General features: G+C 37.2%; 2 protein-coding genes and 1 non-coding gene across 6 annotated transcripts; all 3 read left to right on the forward strand.

Moving 5' to 3' along the window:
- Positions 1-165: 165 nt before the first annotated feature.
- On the forward strand, positions 166-6,996 carry nop2 (NOP2 nucleolar protein homolog (yeast)). Of its 2 annotated transcripts, XM_026284268.1 has the most exons (17): positions 168-322; positions 501-589; positions 822-944; positions 1,064-1,103; positions 1,235-1,293; positions 1,382-1,614; positions 1,942-2,158; positions 2,261-2,460; positions 2,757-2,846; positions 4,501-4,588; positions 4,691-4,831; positions 4,982-5,121; positions 5,239-5,328; positions 5,449-5,571; positions 5,778-5,875; positions 6,003-6,139; positions 6,218-6,996. In XM_026284268.1, the coding sequence occupies exons 3-17, from the start codon at positions 839-841 to the stop codon at positions 6,661-6,663; spliced, it is 2,208 nt and encodes a 735-aa protein (XP_026140053.1). In that variant the 5' UTR covers positions 168-322; positions 501-589; positions 822-838; the 3' UTR covers positions 6,664-6,996. The 2 variants fall into 2 exon arrangements, with proteins under 2 accessions (XP_026140052.1, XP_026140053.1); XM_026284267.1 differs by lacking the exon at positions 501-589 and having other exon boundaries at positions 166-322.
- Positions 2,540-2,681, forward strand: LOC113116881 (small nucleolar RNA SNORA29). The gene has a single exon (XR_003294101.1). It is a non-coding gene; the product is annotated as a small nucleolar RNA SNORA29 (small nucleolar RNA).
- Positions 6,997-16,925: 9,929 nt separating the features above from the next.
- Positions 16,926-19,359, forward strand: nppcl (natriuretic peptide C-like). Of its 3 annotated transcripts, XM_026285152.1 has the most exons (4): positions 16,926-17,122; positions 17,332-17,445; positions 18,341-18,563; positions 18,660-19,359. In XM_026285152.1, exons 3-4 carry the CDS (start codon positions 18,465-18,467, stop codon positions 18,957-18,959), a joined length of 399 nt encoding a protein of 132 aa, XP_026140937.1. In that variant the 5' UTR covers positions 16,926-17,122; positions 17,332-17,445; positions 18,341-18,464; the 3' UTR covers positions 18,960-19,359. The 3 variants fall into 3 exon arrangements, with proteins under 3 accessions (XP_026140937.1, XP_026140935.1, XP_026140936.1); XM_026285150.1 differs by lacking the exon at positions 16,926-17,122 and having other exon boundaries at positions 17,140-17,445; XM_026285151.1 differs by lacking the exon at positions 16,926-17,122 and having other exon boundaries at positions 17,140-17,445; positions 18,434-18,563.
- The last annotated feature ends 4,754 nt before the right edge of the window (positions 19,360-24,113 follow it).

The following is a 24,113-nucleotide window of genomic DNA, read 5'->3' on the forward strand; positions in this document are numbered from 1 at the left end:
CCGAGAAAAAAAAAATTATATATATATATATATATATATATATATATATATATATATATATATATATATATATATATATATATATATATATATATATATCAATGGATTAGGTAAAGATCCGACTCCAAAGAATGAATCGTTCATCCATCGGGCATCGATAGCAACTTCCGGAAAAGCAACGTGTGCTGAAGTCACATGTGCGCTAGTTCATAGCACCTGAGAGACACATGTACTCAGGCAACTTTACTAAATTAGAGCTAATTATTGTCAGAGTGTCCTAGAAAAGTTCAGAATAAGCGCAAGAACCTGTTTTTGTTAAACAGTGAGTATCTGATGTTTTTTTGTGTGTCTTTATTGGTTCACTGTAAGCTAAATTAGTCTCGTAATTTGTAGCGTGCTAACGTTAGTTAATGCTGCGCAAGATACATTTCAATATTTATTTTCTAAACATGGTATTGAGTTTACTGCAATAATATAAACATAACGGGTTTGTATTTTAGTGGTCCTCTGAATATATTAACATTACGTGTAAAACTGTGGAAGCAGCTCCACGCTCCGATCTGAAAATCATCCAGTTTGTCACGATTAAGTAAGCCTAGACATCTATTTTACTATAAATAAAGTTAACCCTATGAATTTTGTAGATGAGTATGTTTACATGAGTGTAATCCTACAGTATGAAAGCCACATGGGGCATGCCCTGGCAATCTACACAATGACTGTCTAGGTTTCTGTTTCTGGCCTAATTATGAAGTTTTTTGTTTTTATTATTATGGTCAAATATCAACTTCTTGTTTACTTGTATTATTACCGTACAACAGGTTTGTAGGTGTCAGTCATGGGCAGAAGGTTGGACCCCACCACCAAGGTGAAAAGAGGACCTGGACGTAAGGCCAGAAAACAGAAGGGAGCAGAAACTGAGCTGAACAAGTTTTTGGTTGATGGTAAAACACACATTCTCTGAGCGATTTGATTACTGGGATACATTTTCATGTTTTATGTATTCAATATTTATATACTCATTTTAGAATATATTGAAACAATGGTTATTCTCTGTTTGCAGAGGATGGGCCAAAAAAACTTTCAAGCAGAGCGAGAAAACGGTACGTTTCTTTTAAATGACTGCATATGAATAACTACATTTAGTTTTTTAGTTTTTTTGTCGTATTTTTGTATCTCCGTGGTAATTTCTTGTGAATTGTATTAATTATTTTCCCAAAATAAATTTCTATAGAGCTGTAAAAAGAGCCCAAGTAACTAAAGAACCCAAACAAGAGGAAAAGCCTAAGAAAGGTATTTAAACATTTAAAAATGGAATTATAATGGATTTACAATGTTCATGCACCCATGAATCTGTAAATGAAGTATTTCCTATTTGCAGGATTCTCAGATGAGAATAATAAATGGCTTAAACCAGCACAGAGGAAGCGAAAGATTGAACAATCTGAAGAAGGTGAAGACAGTGACAGCCAATGGGAAGAAGAAGATGATGATGATGATAATGAAGAGGGCTTAAATAACAAGGAAATGGAGGAAGAGGATGATGACGATGAAGATATGGTGGATGACTATGGTGCTGATGAAGGCAATGATCAAGACAGCGATGGAGAAGAGGTAGGATTTCAAGCAGTGAAAAACATTTGTATAGAGGAAATCTTGTCCTTTCTCATGTCAAAAAGGGGATATATATATATATATATATATATTGTATTTTGCATGTGAGATGAACCAGAAATAATGTCAAAATACATTTAGTCACTTCACAAAATAAATATGCAATAAAATGAGGTTATGACAGCATTGTAGCATACTACCATTTGAAATATCTTTTATCATATATTATTATTATTATACACTATAAATACTATCAAAAACAATCAGCATAGTATTCGAAGCGTAGCCATTTCCTTATTGTAATCACATCATTACTTGGCCTGTCAGCTTCTGCCAATTGAGAAAGCTGCAAGAAAACAGAAAAAACAAGCAGGCGTGAAACCAGAGAGTGATGATGATGATGATGATGATGAGGAGGAGGAGGAGGAGGAAGAAGAAAAGGAAGATTTAAAGGAAGATGAGGATGAAGAGGATACTGTACAGGCAAATATTGACGAAACTGAACAATTCAAACTCCCAGGTGCAGCAGATCGAGCGAAGGAGGGTGAGTTCAACTCTTAGTATGTCGTCCAACTAGAGAAATTCACAGCCGCAGAATTACATTGCTCTAGAAGTGTATTTTAACCCTCCGTCTCAATATGTGCAGGTCTTTTAGCGATGGACCTACAGACCATCCATCAGAGGATCAAAGATAATGTGGATGTGCTGTCTCACTTCAGTGAGAAGAGAGAAGAGGGTAAAGAGAGATCGGAGTATCTCTCTCTGCTGCGCTCTGACCTCTGCACCTACTACAGCTACAACGAGTTCCTCATCAGCAAACTCATGGACCTTTTCCCACTCTCTGAGGTGCGTGTTTGTGTCTGCTAATGAGGAGTAACTTAGCATGACTGGGTTTTTAACCATCTCAGTTGCTGAAGTGTAGATGCTTCCTGTTTTAGTACCACCCATCTGCCTCCTCACAAGGTGTGTGGCTATGCTAACAGGATACAGGAAGTGTCTGTCAAGATCTGAAGGGGTGGATGGCCACACCTCCTCCACCTCTATATGAATTGGCAGTACATCTATATCAGAAAAAAACTGTCTTTGTAAAGCTTTGGAAATTGTTTTCTTACGTGTCGTTTGACGTACATGTTCAATTTCAGCTGATTGATTTTCTTGAGGCCAATGAAATTCAGAGGCCGGTCACCATCAGAACCAACACCCTGAAAACCAGGAGGAGAGACTTGGCTCAGGTCTGAAAAGATTTCTGTTCCATTTAAATATTGTGATATTTTGTATTAGTTCTTTTTGCACCTGCTTTGTGATTGGACGGTGTGAAATATTGGATCCAAAACATGATCCAGTTACTCGAACCTCATCAGAGCTAGTTTAAAAAATGCATGTGACCACAGTGTATTTGTAGAATGAATGCAAACATATCGAGATACATCTGAACAGTGTCAAAAGATCAGCTATCTGTTAGTCATTCACAATACTGCTGGCTTTTAAAGGAAATAATCACCTAATTGAAAATGTTTTAAAAATTTTGGACATGCCGTCATGAATGAGACTTCTTATGTGAGGCATGCAGATCATGCACTTTGGGGAAATCTCTCAGATAAAGATGGTTTGTAATTATCAGTAGTGTCCTGCTCACACAGAGGTCACTTCTAAACCAAGCAGCTTTCTAGTGGTCGCAAACGGTACAAAAGCTGTCACTGGGGCACAATACCTTTTCAAAAAAAAGCTACACTTTTGTACCTTTTGGCTACTAATATGTAAACTTGAGGTACAAAGATGTAAGTTTCGTCCCATTCCAGTGATAGCTTTTGTACCTTTTTTCAGAATTTTGATAAAAATAACGAAGTTATTTATAAAACGAGAAAATGCATAGATTAATCATTCATAAATATCTATAACATGCGTTTGCAAAATAGATAGGGCACATTTTCATTTTATGCTGACTTTGAAGGGATAGTTTACCCAAAAATGAAAATATATGATGTTTATCTGCTTACTCACTGGGCATCCAAGATGTTCAGTAGAACGCAAATAAAAGTTTTTTAATACAAACCGTTGCAGTCGATCAGTCTTATAATGGAGGTGAATGGGAATCACGGCTTAAACACAATAAAACAGAAAAAAATAATTATTATTATTAAACCCTGTGGCTCTTGGCGATACATTGATGTAAAGACACAAAACGATGGGTCTGTGCAAGAAACTGTACAGTATTTATATCGCGCTTTACCTCTAATTCACGCAATGCCTGTACTCTCCTGAGTGCGTTCTCAGCAGCAGGCACATGAGGTGTTTTCATGCTTTGTGGTGGATCGCAGACTTATGTGCATTACTGCCACATCTCTCTCAAATGAGAGATATGTGACGGTAATGCACTTCTGAGTCTGCGATCCACCATAAAGCATAAAAAAGACACCTCACAAGCCTGCTGCTGAGAACGCACATAAGTTCGGACATTGCGTGAATCAAAGGTAAAAAATGTCAATGTATCGCCACGAGCCCCAGGTTTATGTTTGTGTATGTTTTCTTTTTTTTAGTTTTATTGTATATTTTAGCTGTGATTCCCATTCTCATCCATTATAAGACTGACAGACTGCAAAATCTCTGTTTGTATTCTACTGAAGAAACAAAGTAACCTAAATCTTGTATGCCCTGGGGGTAGGCAGATAAACATCATATTTTTGGGTGAACTATCCCTTTAACAGTCATCAAAAATACTGTATACAAAAAACTGTCACAAGGGATACATCTGAGGCCTATTTTTACCCTATTTTAATACCAGTCTCGCCTGCCCAATGGGAAAATCCCAAAACTACAATAAAAAAATACTGATGTCAGTCTGGTTCACAGGCGTCTTGTAATCTAAAGGCATGTTCTTTAACACAGGCTCTGATTAACAGAGGAGTGAACCTGGATCCATTGGGGAAATGGTCCAAAGTGGGCCTGGTTATATATGACTCTTCTGTTCCCATAGGTTAGTTCCAGTGTCATAACAAAACAAACATGTATTTTTTCATTCTTCATCTTTCATAGACTGAAAGAATTAAAGTTATTTGTCTTTCTCTCTTTTAAACAGGAGCAACTCCTGAATATCTGGCAGGCCAGTACATGTTGCAAGGTGCATCATCGTTTCTGCCTGTAATGGCGCTTTCGCCCCAGGAGGGGGAGTCAGTGCTGGACATGAGCTCCGCTCCAGGAGGCAAGACCACTTATATGGGTGAGCATATGCTTCTCTGTCACAGTCACGCCAACTGCTGTCTTATTGTACAGCGACAACAAAATATTACAGTCAGACAGTTCTACAATGTTATATTAAAATGTTCTGAGAGTGTGTGAAGCCAGATTGTATATCATTTGTGTGATGCAGCTCAGCTCATGAGGAACACAGGCATGATTGTGGCTAATGACGCAAATGCAGACAGACTGAAGAGCGTGGTGGGAAACATCCATCGTCTCGGTGTCACTAACGCGGTCATCTGCAACTATGACGGCAGACAGTTCCCCAAGGTTCTGTCCTGTTCTCTCTCTTTTTGTTGTTTCATCTAGTGTCATTGTTTTGGGTATATATATATCCAGTTTTTTTTATACATTTCTATACAATTATGTGTTTTACTTTAATGGTAGGTGATGGGAGGTTTCGATAGAGTGCTTTTAGATGCTCCTTGCTCGGGTACCGGAGTTATCTCTAAAGATCCAGGAGTAAAAACCGGCAAGGTAACATTATTTTCTCTTTGTGGCATTTGATACTGAAGCTTTTAAAGACCAGCCTTTATTGTGAAGTGTACTTTTATGTACATTCTCCATTGAAACTCAAACTTTCTGTCTGTCTCTCAGGATGAGGCTGATATTCTTCGCTCGGCTCACCTGCAGAAGGAGCTCATCCTGTCTGCAATCGACTCTGTCAATGCTGATTCTCCAACTGGCGGATACCTTGTTTACTGCACATGCTCTATTATGGTTAGTTGCACACACTAGCTATGTATCCATTTTTCCTATTTTTATGCACATTTTGAAGTATCACATCAGAAACAAATGATGGCAATGCCAAAACAAAACAAAAATTCACAAAGTTTTTACGCTCTTTGAGTCTGCATTTGCTTTGTCATATTGTGATCGGTGTTACATGATCCTTTAGAAATTAATCTAATATGTCTTCTCCATAGGTAGAGGAGAATGAGTGGGTGGTGGACTATGCTTTGAAGAAGAGAAATGTAAAGCTGGTCCCCACTGGACTAGACTTTGGCAACGAGGGATTCACCAGGTAATGAGGTCTTATTTGAGGTCCATCTACAGCAATGAATGCTGAGCTCCTAGAAACTGAGTTTGTAATGTGAATTTGCCAAAGAAATTATGAAGTGCACTTAGAATATATGATCTCCTCTCCACAGATTCAAAGAAAAACGTTTCCATCCCTCTCTTAAACTCTCTCGCCGATTCTACCCTCACTCCCAAAACATGGATGGATTTTTTGTGGCCAAGCTAAAGAAGCTGTCTAACACCATCCCCACTGCCCCAAAAGAAACAGGTGTGTAATCATTTCCCATTTGTTTCCACATCTTGTTTATTTTCTGATCTGGTATTAAATCTATTAACTGTTCTTCAGGAGATGAAGCAGAATCTACTAAAATGGAGACCGCAGCCTCATCCGAGCAGGTCCAGAAACCAGAATCTAAGCAACAGAAGCCCACTTCAAATCCAGAGAAAAGCAAGATGGGCAAGAAGCAGAAATTAAAACAGAAGAAATCTGAGCCGGCCATCATCACAAAGAAAGCCGGAGTGAAATCTGAGAATAAAAAATCTGATGGTCCCAAAGGGGCCAAAATCCCAAAGTTGGATGAAGCAGCATCCAAAAAGAGCGAGAAGCCTGACAAAAAGCAGAAGGTAAAGGAACTGAATGGAGATTCAACAAAAGAGGTAGGGAAGGAGAAGAAAGAGAAAAGCCAGTTGGAGAAAAAGAAAAACAAAATGCAAAGGAAGAAATTGTTGAAGAATAAAAACAGAATGGGGAAAAACAAGTTTAGGAAGTTAAAAAATGTGCTTGGACACTGAAAACAGTGGCCAGTGAAATTCAGTCTTGTGTCGCAGTGAACTGCCATGGACCTGTGTGCTCAGGACTGGGATCTGTCATTGGTTTGACACCAGATGGGAAGTTCAATCAGTCCCAACGTGCTGTTTAGGGACTCGAAGATTATCTTTTAGAAGTGTACACAATTTTGTGTATCTATCCTGCTTCCCAAGACTTTTGTCCACCTTTATTGTTATCGCTTTACTGTGAGGATTACTTCAAACATGTGGTATAAATCTTATAAATGTATATGTCATTGTCCGTTTTTAATGGATTTTGTTTTGAAAAAGAACATTTAACTGAAATACTGCAAAGGAGTGAGTATATGGTCTGTTTTTCTGTCACCTATTAAAAAGAAAGTTTGAAAAAAAAAAAAAAAAGTAGTTTGGTGTCTGAAGAAGTGACGTCTGAAACCTTGAAGTACTTTGGTTTTAGCCTTCCCTGAAAAGAGAGTGACTGAAATGATATTTCACGGCTCGTCTTATAACCTGACCTTTCGTTTCAGCCTTTCAGGAAGTCACCTCAGAAAATCAGATCAAAAACTACTGAGGTAGAAGTGAAATCTTGCTTTGAGCCCGAGTGCATCACGACTGCTGTTCAGCAGAACCTATTGACATCACTTTTCACATCGCAAAAAAAGTTTTCTTTGGGTTCAAATGTCTAAAGCGCTCAGCAGATGATCTTTCCTCCCACCCGTCTGGCCCGGTGCCTGTGTAACCATGGTAATGAACTTATCGCATTGTACCCTCTGAACTGCGATGCTTTCTCTGTGCTTGCATGAAATCCTTCTCGCTCCACAAAAGATGGCCCGAAATGCCATAATTATCGCCGCTTGTTCCTCCCAAAGCTGTTCATTCGGTTGAAATGAAGCACAAGTGTTGGCAAAGCGTTTATTTTAATCACATTGCAGTGATTACATGCAGGGAGATAATTTAAGGTTGTGCCTGAAGGGTAAACGAAGCCATTCAGCAGGCCTGTGGGTAAAACGCTCCAGATCAGACTGGTTTGACACCCCACTGATTAAGTGCTATTGTTGAAGGGTAATTATCAAGATCACCTGCGCATATGATTGCAGGGGTAGAGTGTCCAGTCTGTCTTCAGTAAGAACTACTTCCTTTGTTTTGTACAGTGGAGTTGAGTTTTCTCTTATTGTGTCACCGGTATAGTCCACACTAATGTTTTAGGTTGGTTAGTGGTGCTTACAAAGACGAGAAACACTATTAGGGTGGTTAGGGTAATGTGGGACACTTTTTAGCCATTTTGATTTGTGCATCATATTTCCATAGGAAAATAAAATGATACATCAAACTGTTATATCATTATGAAATCCCCAAGATGTTCCTTATCTAAATTGTTATTAAAGGGGAAATGGCACATATATTAGTGCTCCTTGTGCCAAATCGTTAAAGAATTTGTGGATTTTTTTTTTTTTTTACAAAGTCAATTTTACATTTAACACTCCTGGGCCTGTACCATGAAGCTAGATTAGATGGTTAGCAAGGTAAGTTTCAGGTTAGTTTGCACCAATCCTGGGTTTTAGGTACCACGTAAGTGGCTTGGCTTTAAGCAGCATTCATTGCCATAGTAATTTAATGGCTATCCTGCTCCGGGACAGGTTATGTTCTGGGTTAGAGAGCTCAAACTGAAGGTGGACCAATCAGATGTGAGAGAAGTGACACATGTCTGACACAAAGTCACTCCAGTTTATCTTGCTCCAAATTAAGGGGAATAATGCTAAAAAAATATAAAAAAATAGAAGTGTGGGTTTTGTGATAATTACGGAGTCATTATATGATTTACATAATAATCGTGATTCATATTATTATTATTATTTATCTTTTGCACACAAGCAATTTTAGTTTAACAGTTATTATAAATTGTTTAAATATTAATGTTTACAGATCATGTAATATAAATAAGCCGTAGTATCAAAAATTGCATTATTTAAAAAATAATAAATCTGACCTTACAGGTTCGAGTCTCTATCACTATATATTTTCAAATGTTTAAACTAAGTTAACATGTTTCACTTGTCACTGCACTGATGGAGCAAGATTATTTATTTGTCCTCCTTCATTTTTCATACCACATTTAAATTTGTCCTATTCTTCAATCTCTTAACCTTTAGCAAAACCTTTAACCTTTAGTTCTGAATATCGCTGGGTCTCTCGAGGGAAGTAAATCAGACTTGCTTTGTGCTGCAAGGCTCGTGATTGGCTGTTCACTGGTGATGTCACACAATAATGTGAACACGCTCCACAAACTCAGGATCAAAGCCTGAGTTGACAAAGAAAGTTGATGAACAGCATCATGGTACCAACAAAGCCGGATTGGAGAGGTTTTGTTTTGTCAACTGAAAACTAAACCTGTAACTCTGAATTTGTTCAGCTACCATCATGGTACAGGCCCCTGGGCAGTCATGGACTCATCACGGTCCAGGATCCCATTGTCCTCTAGTGGCTAAATTGTGAATCTGGATCTTAAAACAAATAATATTGCTTCATTATAAGCCCTGAAATTGACAAAATTACATGTACTTTATGGCATTATGCATAACCTTCTTAATGCACATTTTATCAATTGAATAAGATGGTATTTTTGACTGTCCCACATGAGTCAAAACCTGCTGTCCCACTTTTGAAACATCCTTTTCTAAAGTGGGACAGCAAAGATTTCTTTAAATAGAAAATATTCTTAACACATTTTAAGAATATTATTGCAAAATATGATGTATAGATTCATCACAAATGTAATTTGATAACAATTCAGAACAACGTTTTATTATCCTTAACATCAATTTAGTCTTAAACCTATGTCAGTGTCATTTCAGTGAACTTTACAAGAGGTACTTCCTGTTTGTTGATTTTCTTGGCCACATTTCTGACATCATTTCCAGAAAGTCCAGCGATTTCAATAACTTGACACTCCTGCTTGAATTCAACACCAATCATGTTCACTTTAATGTTATAAAAGAAGAGATAAACGCAATGCAGCTTCAGTTACCCACATTACAGTAATCCACCCTAGTCCTGAACAAGTTTTGTGAACTAGTGCGTAAATGTAAATGGGTTAATTAGTGAGTGAGTTTTTGTATGATTTCGAAAAACTTTTATGCTATTTTCAAAGAAAGTTAATGGTTAAATATGTAATGTGTAGCCAGGTAAAAAGTGATAAAAATGGTTTTTGGTAAATCTTTTTGTACATATTTACAAATAACAATTTCACATCATAATAATTTAAACAAAATAAGAGGGATCATGAAATTTGCATGTTATTTATTTGTATTTCTTATTTAGTACTGTCCTGAATAAGCTTTCACATAACAGATCTTTACATATACTCTACATATACACAAGATATACATATACTTTACATATACACAAGATAAAATAATAACTGAATTTATAACAATGACCCCATACAAAAATTTGCATACACTTTAATCTTAAAGGGATGGTTCACCCAAAAATGAAAATTATGTCATTAATGCATGTCGCTCTAAACCTCTGATTAAGAACTCTGTTCATCTTTGGAACACAAATTAAGATATTTTCGATGGATTTTGAGAGCTTTCTGACCCTCCCATAGACAGCAAGGTCATTACCACGATCAAGGTTCAGAAACACAAGAAGATTGGTTAAATAGTCCATGTGACATCAGCGGTTCAATCGTAATTTAACGAAGCTACGAGAATACTTTTTGTATGCAAAGAAAATAAAAACAACAACGCAGCCGTGTGACGCAGCTGACACAAGAAAAGCATAAGAAAATATCTTAATTTGTGTTCTGAAGATGAACGGAGGTCTTATGGGTTTAGGAAGTCATAAGGGTGATAATTGATGACAGTATTTTCATTTTTGGGTGAACTAACCCTTTCATACTATATGCCATTTCCTAGATGATCTACGACTTTGATCTACTTTTATATTTTGTGATGATTGTTCACGAGTCCCTGAGCAGTTCAACAGCCTGCTGTCCTTCAGAAAAATCCTCCAGCTCCTGCACATTCTTTGGTTTTCCAGCATCTTCTACATCTGAACCCTTTTCAAAAGTGACTATGATTTTATTGGGAAAAAAAAAATGTTTATATAATCATTTACACACACACAAAAAAAATCATAAATTTTGTAAAGTAATATAAAAAAAGACATTTTATAAGTCAGTGCTGTATTATACATAAATACACACACACAGCATATATTTTGAAAATATTTACTTGTATTTACATTCATATTCATACTCCTATAAATTATATAATATAAATATATTTAATATATATAAACGTAACATATTTTTCCTAAATATATACATGCATGTGTGTGTTTACATATACATAATAAATATACACAGTATACACATATTATGTAAACAACATTTATTTTGGATGTGATTAATCGTGATTAATCATTTGACAACACGTATATTAATATACATATATATTTGATTTCAAATTAATAAGAGGTTAAATATCTTTGACTTTGCACACACAGGCTGCATCCGAATATGCATAGTTCCTTAGAAAGTGAAAACAGTATTTGATGCTGGTAGGTCATTGACATTTCTAATGTAGTATGTCCAGAATACATAACACAACATATGGAACAATTGTTGTGAAGTATATACTGTACTTATTCAAAAGAAATACCTACTCGTAGTATGCGATTTTAGAAGCAGCTATATTCATGAGGGTCTGCAGGGGTCTTCTCTTCGATATTATCTGTTTTGTTTTTGTAAAGAGGGTCCATATCATAGAAATTTGGGGCTTTTTTTCACTTAAGTAAGCAACCACCGATCAACTCCGTAGCATAGCAACATGCTCAGAACAACTCAAACCCCTTAGAACTGTGGATCTGGAAGTAAAAACAGCATCAGAAAATTCATATCACATGAAACATATTTAAATAACAGCATTTCCGTTGGCCTGGGGTGTTGCCTGTATGTAAATGTGCCATCCCATCCGCCCCTTCAGTTTATGTTCCGCTGCGTTTGTTATGTTTTGATTGCCTCAGTCTCTCTGTGGTGCATCTGAGCATGTTTGTGTCTTGTCGTGACTTCACAGATTGACCGTATAGTTAATCCTCTCACAGCGGGGAAATGCGCCAGTCTTCATTATATCCTCCAGCTGCCTATATCAGGAATGACTGCAGAAACGTGTAGGCCTTCGCAGAAGTCTGTACCTGGGAGACGCAGCTGTCAAACCCAACTAGCCTACATCTTACCACTCTGCTTCAGCCACAGAATAGTTCAAAGAGGACAATTCTGCCATTGTGCGCTCTCTATTTGTTTAAAAAAACTTTTATTTAATCACATTTAATTATCAATGGCAGAATATCCAGGGTGATCTTCTCCACTGTTTTTATATGTAAACATGAAATACTAGATGGATGGGTTTAAAAAATATATATATCTAGACCCTGCATTTTTATTTTTTTCATTGCACTAGCCTGCATCTTTCAAATTCTTATACATGGGAAGCTTTTCACAAAACGTGTCCTTAGACCTTGCATTTTTTATTCCACTACCCTGCATCTTGCATTTTTAAACGCAAAAACATGTTCTGTGTGAATAGCCCTGTAACACTTATCTGTCAGATGTTTAGTATGGAGCCCAACACATGACATGTAGGAAAACATTTATAGCGCGCAGCACAATATAATAATTTGTTCCCTCGTTTAAATAAATTGTGCATTCAAAATAAAAATTGTGTTCCCTCATTTTACTTAAGTTGTGTGGACGCTTTACTATTTTACATTTTTTTCCCCTGCATGTCATGTGTGCGGCTCCGTAGTTTAGAAACCCAGCAAGTGATGTCAAATTCCGCAATGAATGACTCTTTAGAATCAATTCTATGATTTTCAATGGATCAATCCTAATTATGAAAGTCAAGTTGACAGGTCAGTTTGCACTGAACAGAGTGGCTCCAGCATAAATGACTCGCTCGCTCTGAATCTAAATGAGTTAGAGCCACCAAATGGCACTGAGACAAACCTATGTTCAGGTCAGATAGCAACAGGTTAACTGCTAACAGTGAAAACACAACTGATCTGATCATTTTTAGTTCTTTATTGGAGCTTGACAGCCCCTTTGCCATTCACTTTTCATAGTATGGACCTGAGCAGCAACATCCGGGAAAACATCCTCTTTTTCAGCTCTAAATAATGAAGAGAACTGATATGAATTGATATTTAAGATATTCCCACAAAATGTTTTTTTTTTTTTTTTTTACTTCCTGTAGAGCTTAAAATGTACAGCACAGCTTGTTGATCTGGTTCTGCTCAGTCTTGTCCTGTGCAGAGTGAAGGTCTGTCACAGCTGGGTCTGACAGAATCGCTAGACATCATGTCCTCTCAGTTTCACTACAAACTTTCTGAACTCTAAGACCTTTATTTTGAATTTTAGAGCTCTTCTCAGGGTCTGTTGTCCTCTCACCCACCCACAGAGATGAATCTGCCCACTCTTATTTCTCGCCACACATGTGCACGCACACACACACGCTGCTAGATTCCCTGCCCACAGAACTGCAGAAAACACACACACACACACACATACCACCTTCGCCTCTTTCTCTCACTCAGAGGTGACACGCTGGTGGGCTCTAGTCGTATCCTACCATACCCTCGTTTTTCATCCTTGTCTCATCCCTCTCTTTTCGCCCACCCGTCCTCCCACACACCTTCTCTCTCGTTCTAGCGTTCTCTCTCTGTCTCGCTTTGGCTCTTTCTCTGTGTCTCTTGAGTGACAGTCAGAGAGGACTGTAGAGGCCAATTACTCTTCTGCTGTTTTGGTGAGTGTGTTATATAAAATAAGAGCAGCTTCTGCTGTCTACGAGAAGCAGACATCTCTACTTCTATGAGTCTACAATCATCTCCTGCTCCTTGGATAAACTTTCTGGATCATTCTGGATGCCTATAATATTTATGTGTATAACTTTAGAATTAAAAGGGGTTATAGCTGATGTTTCGAGATGAAAGAATTATAATTAACTCTTTCCCTGCCAGAACTAAACTCTTTCATATCCAGAAAATGTTGTTATATGAATATCTGAACAAGCAATATGTCAAAAGGAAAAACAGAGCCTAGCTTCATCTGTTGTTTTTTATCAACACTTGAATGCAAGTTTAATTACTTAGAACTTAAAATGTAAAAGGTTTAAAACTACATCTTAATCAGATTCAGAACAATAATAAAATCAACAGGATGGAGAAGTTTTCTTCCAACAACACATCCAAAGCTTGCGCAAAGCTTCCTGGCTCGACGTTTGATGTTATGACAGTTTTGATTCACATGCATAATAGCGCCATCTACTGTATACCAGAGAGAACACAGAAAGATGGAAAAATTGTGGTGGTGGAAGAGTTAATTCAAGGGTTTTTGAAGGATATTATCGTTAGGGATCACAGAAAAAAACTGATTGAAATATGTAAAAGCAAATTATAATTTTCATTTTAGGACTGTCAAAGTTAGTATGCAATCTATATAAAATATTGTAAAAAAAAAAAAGAAGTAAATATATATATATATATATATATATATATATATATACTAACAATAAATTAATTCTACATTTGCTATGTAATTATATTTATTATTTAATTAAATATGCTTTTTCAAGTCACAGTCACTTAGCTCCAGATTATCAGTAAATGTTTACCCAATAATGAAATGTCATTATTTACTCACCTTCATGTCGTTCCAAACCTGTATGACTTTCTTTTGTGGAACGTATAAGAAATACGGAATGAAAATTCATTAAGTCCATAACTCTGTCACAGTCCATAAAGTCTGGGTGAAAGCCTTGTATTATTTCATGACTGCAGTCTTGTGTTTTAACTGTTCTGATGCATTTTGAGAGGATGGATTTACTTTATAGTCTCCATCAACAGATCACTGCCTGCAAACAACTCCTATTTGGCATTTAGAAACTTGGGTCACCCAGTCAAGCTGAACTGATAAGGAGGAAATGGGATAGATATTATTATTCTTAAACACCAGAATAATGAATAAGCACAATGTGTGAAACCTGTTGTTTTTGGCTGTGTGTAGCACCTGCAACTCTGCATTTAACTTTCTGAAGGATCCCAATTGTTAGAAACCAGCAACATGTTTGTGAAACACTGCGATGTGTGTAATGTTTTGTAATCTGTCACAGTATAAGACAGTTTTTGCAGAGGTTGTTACAAAACGAAGAGACAGCTCAAACATTATCAAGCAGGAAAGAAAACTTGCCGTATATGTTGCAAATCGCTTTAACTCATTTAGCATTTGAAAACTACATTATAACTTTTTGTACAAAACCTTGACTTTTTGATAACTCTCATATTAGATGAGGTAGCTTACATTAGAAGTTGACTGATATCTGTAATTAGAGTAAATAGGCTCTGTAATGTAAATAAAGTAATTAGATCTTGTAAACGACTCTGTCGCTAGGTTACTGCTAGATTGGTTGCTAGTGGCAGCAGCTGGCTGGATAAACCTGCGATCCTTCACCGTGTGAGAATCTCAGACAGGGTACACAACCGTAAAAACACTGGCTTCAGCCTGATCAAACACGAGAGCCCCTCTCTGGACTCTGATGCCAGGGATACCTCAGGGCTGTGTGCGCGGTTTTCTAGAAAAGTTCTTGTCAGGCCATTATTATGTTAGACCACTGTCTGTTTGTATGCTATGAGATAGATCATAATTATATATGATGTTTGTGTTGTGGTTAAATGATAGTGTCGTGTTGGTTTGTGACAATGCATTCTCTATCAACACATATCAGGTTGTCTTTGTGTATAAGGCCTCTTGATCCACAACTGTTTTTATGTTTTGTAATAGTTGTTTGTCCTGTGCAGCTAAACTGCTCACTGTTCTTCAGAAAAATCCTCCTGCACATTCTCAGGTTTTACAGCATCTTCTGTATATTTTAACCCTTTCACAGTGACTATGATTTTGTGATCCATTTTCCCTATTGGACTATTAAGGGACTCATACAACTAATAAAATGCATGATTTTTTTTTTTTTTTTAACTGATGCTCACGAAGGAAACAATGCATTAAGAACAGGGGGTGTAAACTTTTGAACAGATATGTAAATAGTTCTTATTTTGTTTAAAGTATATTTTTTCATTTAGTACTGCTTTTCAGAAGCTACTAATTAATGCTCAAACTCGAATGAAGAACAGGTGACGACTCGTTAATTAGAAAGTAAGAAACGAGGAGCAGGAATCTAGAACAGAGGAACACAGGCCTTCGTAGGACCAAACGAAAACTAAACCAAAAGAGGCAGATTGTGACAATTAGTTTGTTTGTTTTTGAATGTCAAAATGTTTTTTCTATTTCATTTATTTTAAATTAGTATCATTCAGTATGTAATATAAAATATCCATAATATAAAACCTGCATTTTTCTAGAATTAAAATTCAAACAGCGAGAAATTAACAGTGCACTTCATGTCCTAGGACATAGATAGATGCGTAGAAGAAAGGATCAAATAAAGTTCAATAAAATTAGAAAGAAAAAGACGGTCTGCACACTTTTCCACACTTGAAAAACAATTCTAAATTTATTCTGTAACATTTCAGTCCCATGACCTTCATATTATATAAACAATGCAGGGTTTTCTCTCTCAAAAAAATGCACAGATTTCTGTGAACATTCTCTCTCTCTCTCTCTCTGAGGGACAGAGAGAGAGAGAGAGATGTATCTTTATTGTATACACTATTTATTGACAGAGTTGTGTATGTTATGAATAAATCACTGCTAAACTGTTTTTCTGTGATACTCTTGTATGTTAGCACATTGTGTGTGTGTGTTGGCTCTTGTATCGTGTTCTCGAGGCCAGGGGGGACAGTAAGCAGATGGCACTGGCAGTTTGTGATGGTACTCACAGAGAGAGAAAAGAAAAAAAAAGACACAAAGACATTTTATCACAATGACCCACAGAAGCAGATTAATGAAAAAAAGAAAAAAAAAGAGAAAGGTTTCATATTCAATAAGTGACTTTTAGTGCAAATTCACTTTACAAATGAGCTTTATTCAGATTATGGATATTGACCGTAACTTCAGGACTGTGCGTATGACACAGGAACAGCTAGAAACATCTCTTTCCTATTCAAACAGCTCTATATATCTCCTTGAGTTAAGTCCACCAAAAAAGTGTTGGCCTCCTCTCAACGGACACAATATTCTGCCAGCTGCTGGTGCTTTTGGACACAAACAGAAGGATGTGAGGAGACGAGGGATGGATGGACGAGGAATGAAAAAAGGAAGGCTGAGCTCATTTAAAGTAGGGGGCAGAGGGAGACAACACCTGGTTGTGGTGCCCTGCGTTTGTGTCACGACTTCTTTTGTGGTGTGCGTGCATATGATGTCATATTCCAGGCAGAAAGTGGCATCCCCTCGACAACATCAAACACCCCCTCCATACCTCTGACATCATCTCAGAGACATCAAGATAATAAGGTGCGTTTGCGTATATGTGTGTGTGTGAAGGAGACAGGGGAAAGGGAGGGAAAAGAGGTGTGTGTTGTGGAAGGGTGGAGGGGACGGGCAAAGCATATATAGACACCTCATCCTTAGATATGAGATACTAATAACATACTCATCCAGCTCACGCAAACACACACTGACATACAAACAGCACTCGCTTTAAATCACATTCCTGCACACAGAGGAGGAAGAGAGCGGAGAGGAAAGACAGGGATGCTCTAAGCAGGTGCCAGAAACAGAGGGATGGAGGACTAAAGCATCCAGTCAGGTTTCAAAAGCTCTTCCAACTATTAGTGGTGAGTAAAACAATTTGAAACTTTACAAGCGTATTTTCTTGTGTGAAACATATTAATCAGTACCGTTTTTTACTTTGAAAACTTAGTTTAACAACTATATTTGATTCATATCCGTATGCCTGCATTTCTTTAAAAATATGAAACACTTATGGAATTTTGCATGAACGTCATTGATCTCGAATGTTTTTCTGCACAGAATAAGGGTGCATTCCATGAAACCTGACAAGAACATGGCTGAAACAACAAATAAGAAATTGCATAAGAATAGTGATAGAAAATTAATTTTTTTGTGACATTATTTTCATCACAGTTAAGGACTCCCTCAAATTCTCATAATCGTAATGCTGAATCAAAAAAATAAAAATAAATACAAAGAAAATAATTATTATTCCTGTAATGTGCAAACATAATGTTGATATTTTTGTTGAAGTTGAAGTGTTTATGTCATAGTAATATTTTTTGTGCTGTCTTTAAATTAGTGCTGTCTTTAAATTGCTGATTTAAATAGAAAAGAATTATAATTTTTAGTGTAATACAGTTAAAATAAAACAGCATTAAACTAATATAATGATAATCATTTTTGATATAGGAATAAAAAAATGTAAGAAGTACAATTTCTGTGCAAAATGTAAGGAGAAGATGTATTTACATTAAAATAATGTCAAATTATTGGGGGAGGTGGCATGGATTTTATTTTATTTTATTTGTGAGATTAGCCTATTTACTGTTATACAGTTATAGTGTAGTCCAAGATGCCTTTGTTTCTTTTCCAAGATAATTTAGTTCTAATCTGAAAGTTGTATATGTAGCTGAATTTATTCGAAATGCACAACAAACTAACCTATTTCTGTCTTTTATCTGTTTCTCTGTATGTACCGTGTATTGTTCTCTGCAGAATGCTGTTTTCTGTTTCTCTCTCCTTTATCTGTGTTTGAGTGTGTTCATCTAAACTTGTTCATCTGAATCTATCCATACCGACTCACATTAGCAGTGTATTTGGGGCCATTATCACTTGCACCATGCTGTGCTCCTCTGTATTTGTGGTGCTCGTGGTCCTTCTGGCCAATCCGGTGCCGGGCCACACCCGAACCCTTCACACCCCTGACAAAGCCATGCAGGTGGGCTTCCTCACACCATTAGTCACATACATTTTTAAGTAGTAAATCCAATGTAGCCTTATTCAATAAAAAAGAAATCCTGTCTCCACGATGCAGGTCATCGAGCAGTTCCTTGAGCGCTACAATGACCTTTTGACCCTTGATGATCTTGAGAACCTCACAAGTGACCAGTCAGAAGAGCCCTTGCAAACTTTCAGCTCTGGGCTAAAAGTGGCAGAAAACCCCAAGTGGATTGACATACCTGTTCAGAGCGAGAATGCCTGGCTCCGCCTCTTGAAGGGGGCTCTGGCCAATCAGAAGCGAGCGCCTCCGGACCGGTTGCGGAGGGGTTGGAACCGAGGCTGTTTTGGCCTGAAACTGGACCGGATCGGCTCTATGAGTGGCCTCGGCTGCTAATAATGAACTGAGAGACGGCTCGAGATGATGAGATGACTGTTGTCCCACTTAGCTCTAAGAAGAGGTCATTACCGAATTCTGGTCTGGTTTGGGACTAGTGAAAACTAGGTGGACAAATTCATTATATCGTGTATTTCAATAATACTTATTTTTACATTGGATTTGAAGTGACATGTTGTGTTAACTGTATTTGTATTTATTTCTTAATGAAGGTAGTAGTGTTTACTGGTTCCTTGAGATGTAAATGAGATACAATCGTTTGATAATCTGCTAGTAGTTTACTAGTAAGTAAAGATCTTAAAATAATCTCTCAAATAGTCTCAAAATGCATGATTTATATATAGAACATATACTGCTCACCTTCTGTAGTTTTGGCATGAATAAAATTTCTTCCACGTCATGTTTCTGCGTGTCTCATAATTGCGATACCTTCGAGTGTTTTTATTCATGCTATTATTCGAGTGTCCCATGTGCTTTTCTAAATCTGTGTGTTCTCCCACACACTGCAAATCAAGGAGTTCATGGGCTGCAAATATGCAAATGGTAGAATGTAACAGGATTCTCACAGTCCTAATCAGCTCCCATTGAACAAAGACACGCAGGCTGTCTGACACACATCCACATCCTTCTGATGAGAAGTGGGCAGTCTGGGGTTTAGTGCTGGATACATGAAGGATATTTCATTTTTTAAGGAACTTAATAGTTGCTCATGGAAACATTTTATTGAACAATATGTTACTAAAGTGAATGTGAACAGCATGTCTCTGCATTAGTGTTTCCTCTTCTAAAGCAGAGAAGGAGTTGGTAGTCTACATGCATCCACAACCACTGAATCATTTGGGAACTGCATGAAAATCCTTTTATTTCTTACCACTCAATCAGCATGTGAAATGTTCATGTAGGCGTTAGGATTATATTTTGTGTGAAAAAAAAAAACATACTATGTTTAGGCACAAAATCTTGAACATTCAACTTGAACATTTCATAGAATAGATATTCTCTCTAAGAACTGATGAGAGTTTTACATTAAAATAATTTGGCAAATTAGTCTGTTATGATCTATGTCCTCTGTTCTGTCTTTTGTTTCTACTGTATAATTTAATTTAAAAGCTATGTCAAAGTGAGTATAAAGCAATGGGGTTGTTAAAAGTGTTCATTTTGTATTTTTCAGTAACCCCTTGCTGCTTGTGCACATTTAGAAGACTACTGGGGTATATATGTGATGATTGTCAATTTATATGAAGTTCTTTCTTCAATGGAACACAGATCAATTCAAGTTTATAGCGCTGTACAATATACAAATCATTGCAAAGCAACTTTACAGAATATTAGGTTTCTACAAAATATTTAATAGTAGCTTATCAGTGGTGGCTGTCAGTTAATGTACATATGGCATTAATGTACGGACAAAAATCATTTAAAGATGTAATCAAACAAACTATGAACAGCAATTATATGTTGCAATCAAACTTATAGCAAAATTTGATAGTTCTGTATTTTGCTTCAGGGTTAGCATCATCTGAGGTCCTCTGAGGGCTGGACATCATGCACCTCTTCTCAAGCCCCTTTCACACTGCCATTCCGGGAAATACAGGGGTAAAGTGTTCCTGCAATTGTTCCTGGGTTGCTAGATTTTGCACTTTCACACTGCCAGTGATGACCCGGTATATGTGCGTGCTTTCACACACAACCCTTGAAGATCCCGTAATGACACGTGACATCAGCGCGTGACGTGTAATGTACGAGTCGACAACGCTAGGCACTTTATACTTTCACTGAAGCAAGCGAATGATCTCAGCGTCAGCGCGGAAAGTGAGGAACTAACTGATCTCTGCTTCATAACAGTTTGCACATGTGTTTTCGTTGCGAACGTTGATCTTCCTTCAAAACAGCCGGTAAAAGAGTCGCGCGATAACGCGCGTCATCACTTCGACACGGAATTAGATCTGGCTTTTGTTCACACAGCGCTCGTCCCGGGTCGAACTCGGTAATTCAATTCGGTAATCCGTCCCGGGACGTGGTTGCTTTCACACAGACGGCGACCCGGCAATGTTCCGGAAATATTGCGGGTCCGACGTGCAGTGTGAAAGGGGCTTCAGATGTTCGGGATCCAGACTGAAGCTTGTGCAAATTCTAGTTACCACCCGTGGTAAAAATAGAGAAACAAACAGAGACATTAAGATTAAGATCAAGTCAAACTAGCAATGAGATGCAGCCTTGGATTGAAATTCTTCATAGAGATCATAACACAGAAGATGTTATGTAGAATGCCCAGATAATTCTTGCATTATAATGAAAGTGAATGGGCACCAGAAGCGTGAATAAGCCAACCAGAGAGAGAAAGAAGGAGAGAAGGGAAAAAAACTATAAAGTACCATAAAGTAGATCAAAGAACTTGTTTACATAATTAAACCACAGTCACCATACACTTCCACTGTATAGAAAAAAGTAAACAATCTTATAAATAATTGACATAACTGTAACTTGAATGCCTTCCATTACAAAACATCCGAAGGCTATATAATCGATTTATTCCTACTAAAGCCACTTGTTTTCAAACTTTTTATCAACAGAAACTAAAAGTGTCAATATATTTAATAAATGAGCCACAATTATTTTTGCGATTCCAGTTAAAAGTATTGCATAATAGTTGATAAAACAACAAGTTCCTAATCATTATAATTACATTTTGCAATGAAATTTGAGTTAAAGATGTTTATAAAATAAAAACAATAAACAAAAAATACTCAGTTTACACTTTGTTAGTTTTTTTTTTTTTTTACAATAAATTAATCAGAATTATTTTAATCATTCAGAAGCCCCCTATAGGGCCCCGGGCCCCTGGTTCAGAACTGGTTGTTTAAAGGAGCATTCCCTAACTCTGATATAACTGAAATCAAACTTCAGACCTATAGACCAATTTTCTGCCACTGTTTCCAATTATTACATCCATATATATGCCCATAGTAACACATTTGTATAAACTGCAAACCTAAAATAATGAAAATCAGCTCGAATGCATTATTTTATTTTGACCACAAGATAGCACTAGATCATAAGATAGCACTAGACTTGTCTGGGCAGTCTGCACTTCAGACAGCACAGGATCCTGGACTCTGAGCTCTACCGCTATGCCACTATAGTTAATATATAACACCTCACATACCAGCTAACAGAGCCGGTGAAGAATGATCCACAGAGTTAAAACAAAGTTCAACACATGAAAACCGGTCCGCAAATCTTCCAGCTGAAGAATCTGGAGTGAACATGGCAATGTGACGTGACAGACGTGCTGTTTGTGTTTGTCAGGGGTACATTCAGAAGCCTTGTCTGATTCTGTCTGAATCATGTGAGTCAGTCGTAACGGGTGAAGTGGATTGTGCAGGTCACTCCACAGGAGCACAAGCCGCAGTGGAAAGGGTGCAGGGTCAGCCTTTGAGTGTTTGAGTATTTTTAGTCTGACCCTGGCAAAGGTCCAACACATTCTCTCTTCTGGCTGGGGAGCAGACATACACTATTCTGAGGGGCTGTTACTGAGTGCTTTCAGTCTGTTTAAATGAGAAGAATTATTTAGAAGTTAATAGTACATGCACATAGAAGTATATACATTACAGGTACCCCATTTCATAAGGATGTTATGAAGATTAAAGGGTGAGCTGCCATTTTTGAAACTGTTACGCCCCACTTCAATATCCTGTGACAAGCTTTCTTTGGCCTTCTCTTCATCTCTGTGACCTCGGATCTATCAAAAGAAGCCAAAAGGTCAGGATGGCAGCAGTCACGGCAGTCCAAAATTGTCTGCAGTGCAATCTTAGATGATACTTAACACCATAGCTTTAAGTAAAAGGACGAGACTAATTCAATGCAAAGAAAAAAACAGGACACATATGTAGAAGTTAAAAATCATATCTTGCAGCAAAAGTGCAGATTTACTGTGGAACATTAGAACATTGCACTTTGACAGCTAATTGCTATAAAGCCAGAATTGTTTAGTTTTTTTTCAATGTGTCCTTTTGCAGTGATGGAGCACCTCATGTCCTGGACTGTGTTGGTGTTAATTACTAGTATAGCCCTGTGATAAATTGCAGACATGAGACAAAAGAGTCAGCTTCATTTAAATACTTCACCCCAACGCTAAATTGGATGAATAACAGATAGATTATAATGTGATTAATCAAATGCACTTTATGATTAAATCCACTCCTGTAATTTAGAAACTAAGCAATTAATCTACCCTGTCACTCTCAAAAGGACTGTGCTTGTTTTAAAGGGACAGTTCACCCAAGTGTGACATTTCTGTCATCATTTACTTGTTTCAAACCTGAATGAGTTTCTTTCTTCAGTTAAACACACAAAAAAAAGATATTCTGAAGAATGTGGGTAACCAAAAAGATGCTGGTAGCCATTGACTTCTATAGTATGGGGGGAAAATATTAGAGAAGTCAATGGGTACCAGAAATTGTTTGGTTACCCACATTCTTCAAAATATCTTTTGTGTTCAGCAAAAGAAAGTCAGTAATACAGGCTTAGAACAACTTAAATGTTACTAAATGATGACAGAATTGTCATTTTTAGGTGAACAACACCTTAAAATAGAAAACCAGTGTAATCTCTAACCAGATTGTTCAGACATTAGTCTGCTTTTCCATTTGTTTATCGTGCATTGTCATGCATGCAGATAAGAGATTGTGCAGGTAAAAAGGCATTGGATTTGCCAGGATTGTGGGATGCTGTGATGGCAGGGTGAAAGGAAAGGGTCACGGTTTTTCCTGTAAATGTCACACACTCTCGATGAGGGCGATTTGATCCTCTGCTTCATCCCGCTCTCGGTCTGGGCCAGTTACTGTTAGAAGGTCAGAGTGGATGGACATGTTCAAATCAAATGTTCTTTTAAGAGAAAACCATTAGCAAGCTCATTTTATCCAAAATGTATTTTTGCCACTATAAGTACACTTGCAAAAATGTGGAGTAACTGCACAGAGTTGTCAGCTCAGCAAGTCTCTGACTGTCTGCTTTCCTTTATTTAGGAATGAACCTCCAGACTTTGTGTTGGTACTTAGATCATTAACAATGTATACAGTATATGAAACATTTCCTCCATGCCAAAAGATGCATTTTTAAAAGACTACTAATTATTACACTACAGCGCTTACT

The sequence above is a fragment of the Carassius auratus genome, chromosome 16 (assembly GCF_003368295.1).
Source record: "Carassius auratus strain Wakin chromosome 16, ASM336829v1, whole genome shotgun sequence".
Taxonomy (NCBI): Eukaryota; Metazoa; Chordata; class Actinopteri; order Cypriniformes; family Cyprinidae; genus Carassius; species Carassius auratus.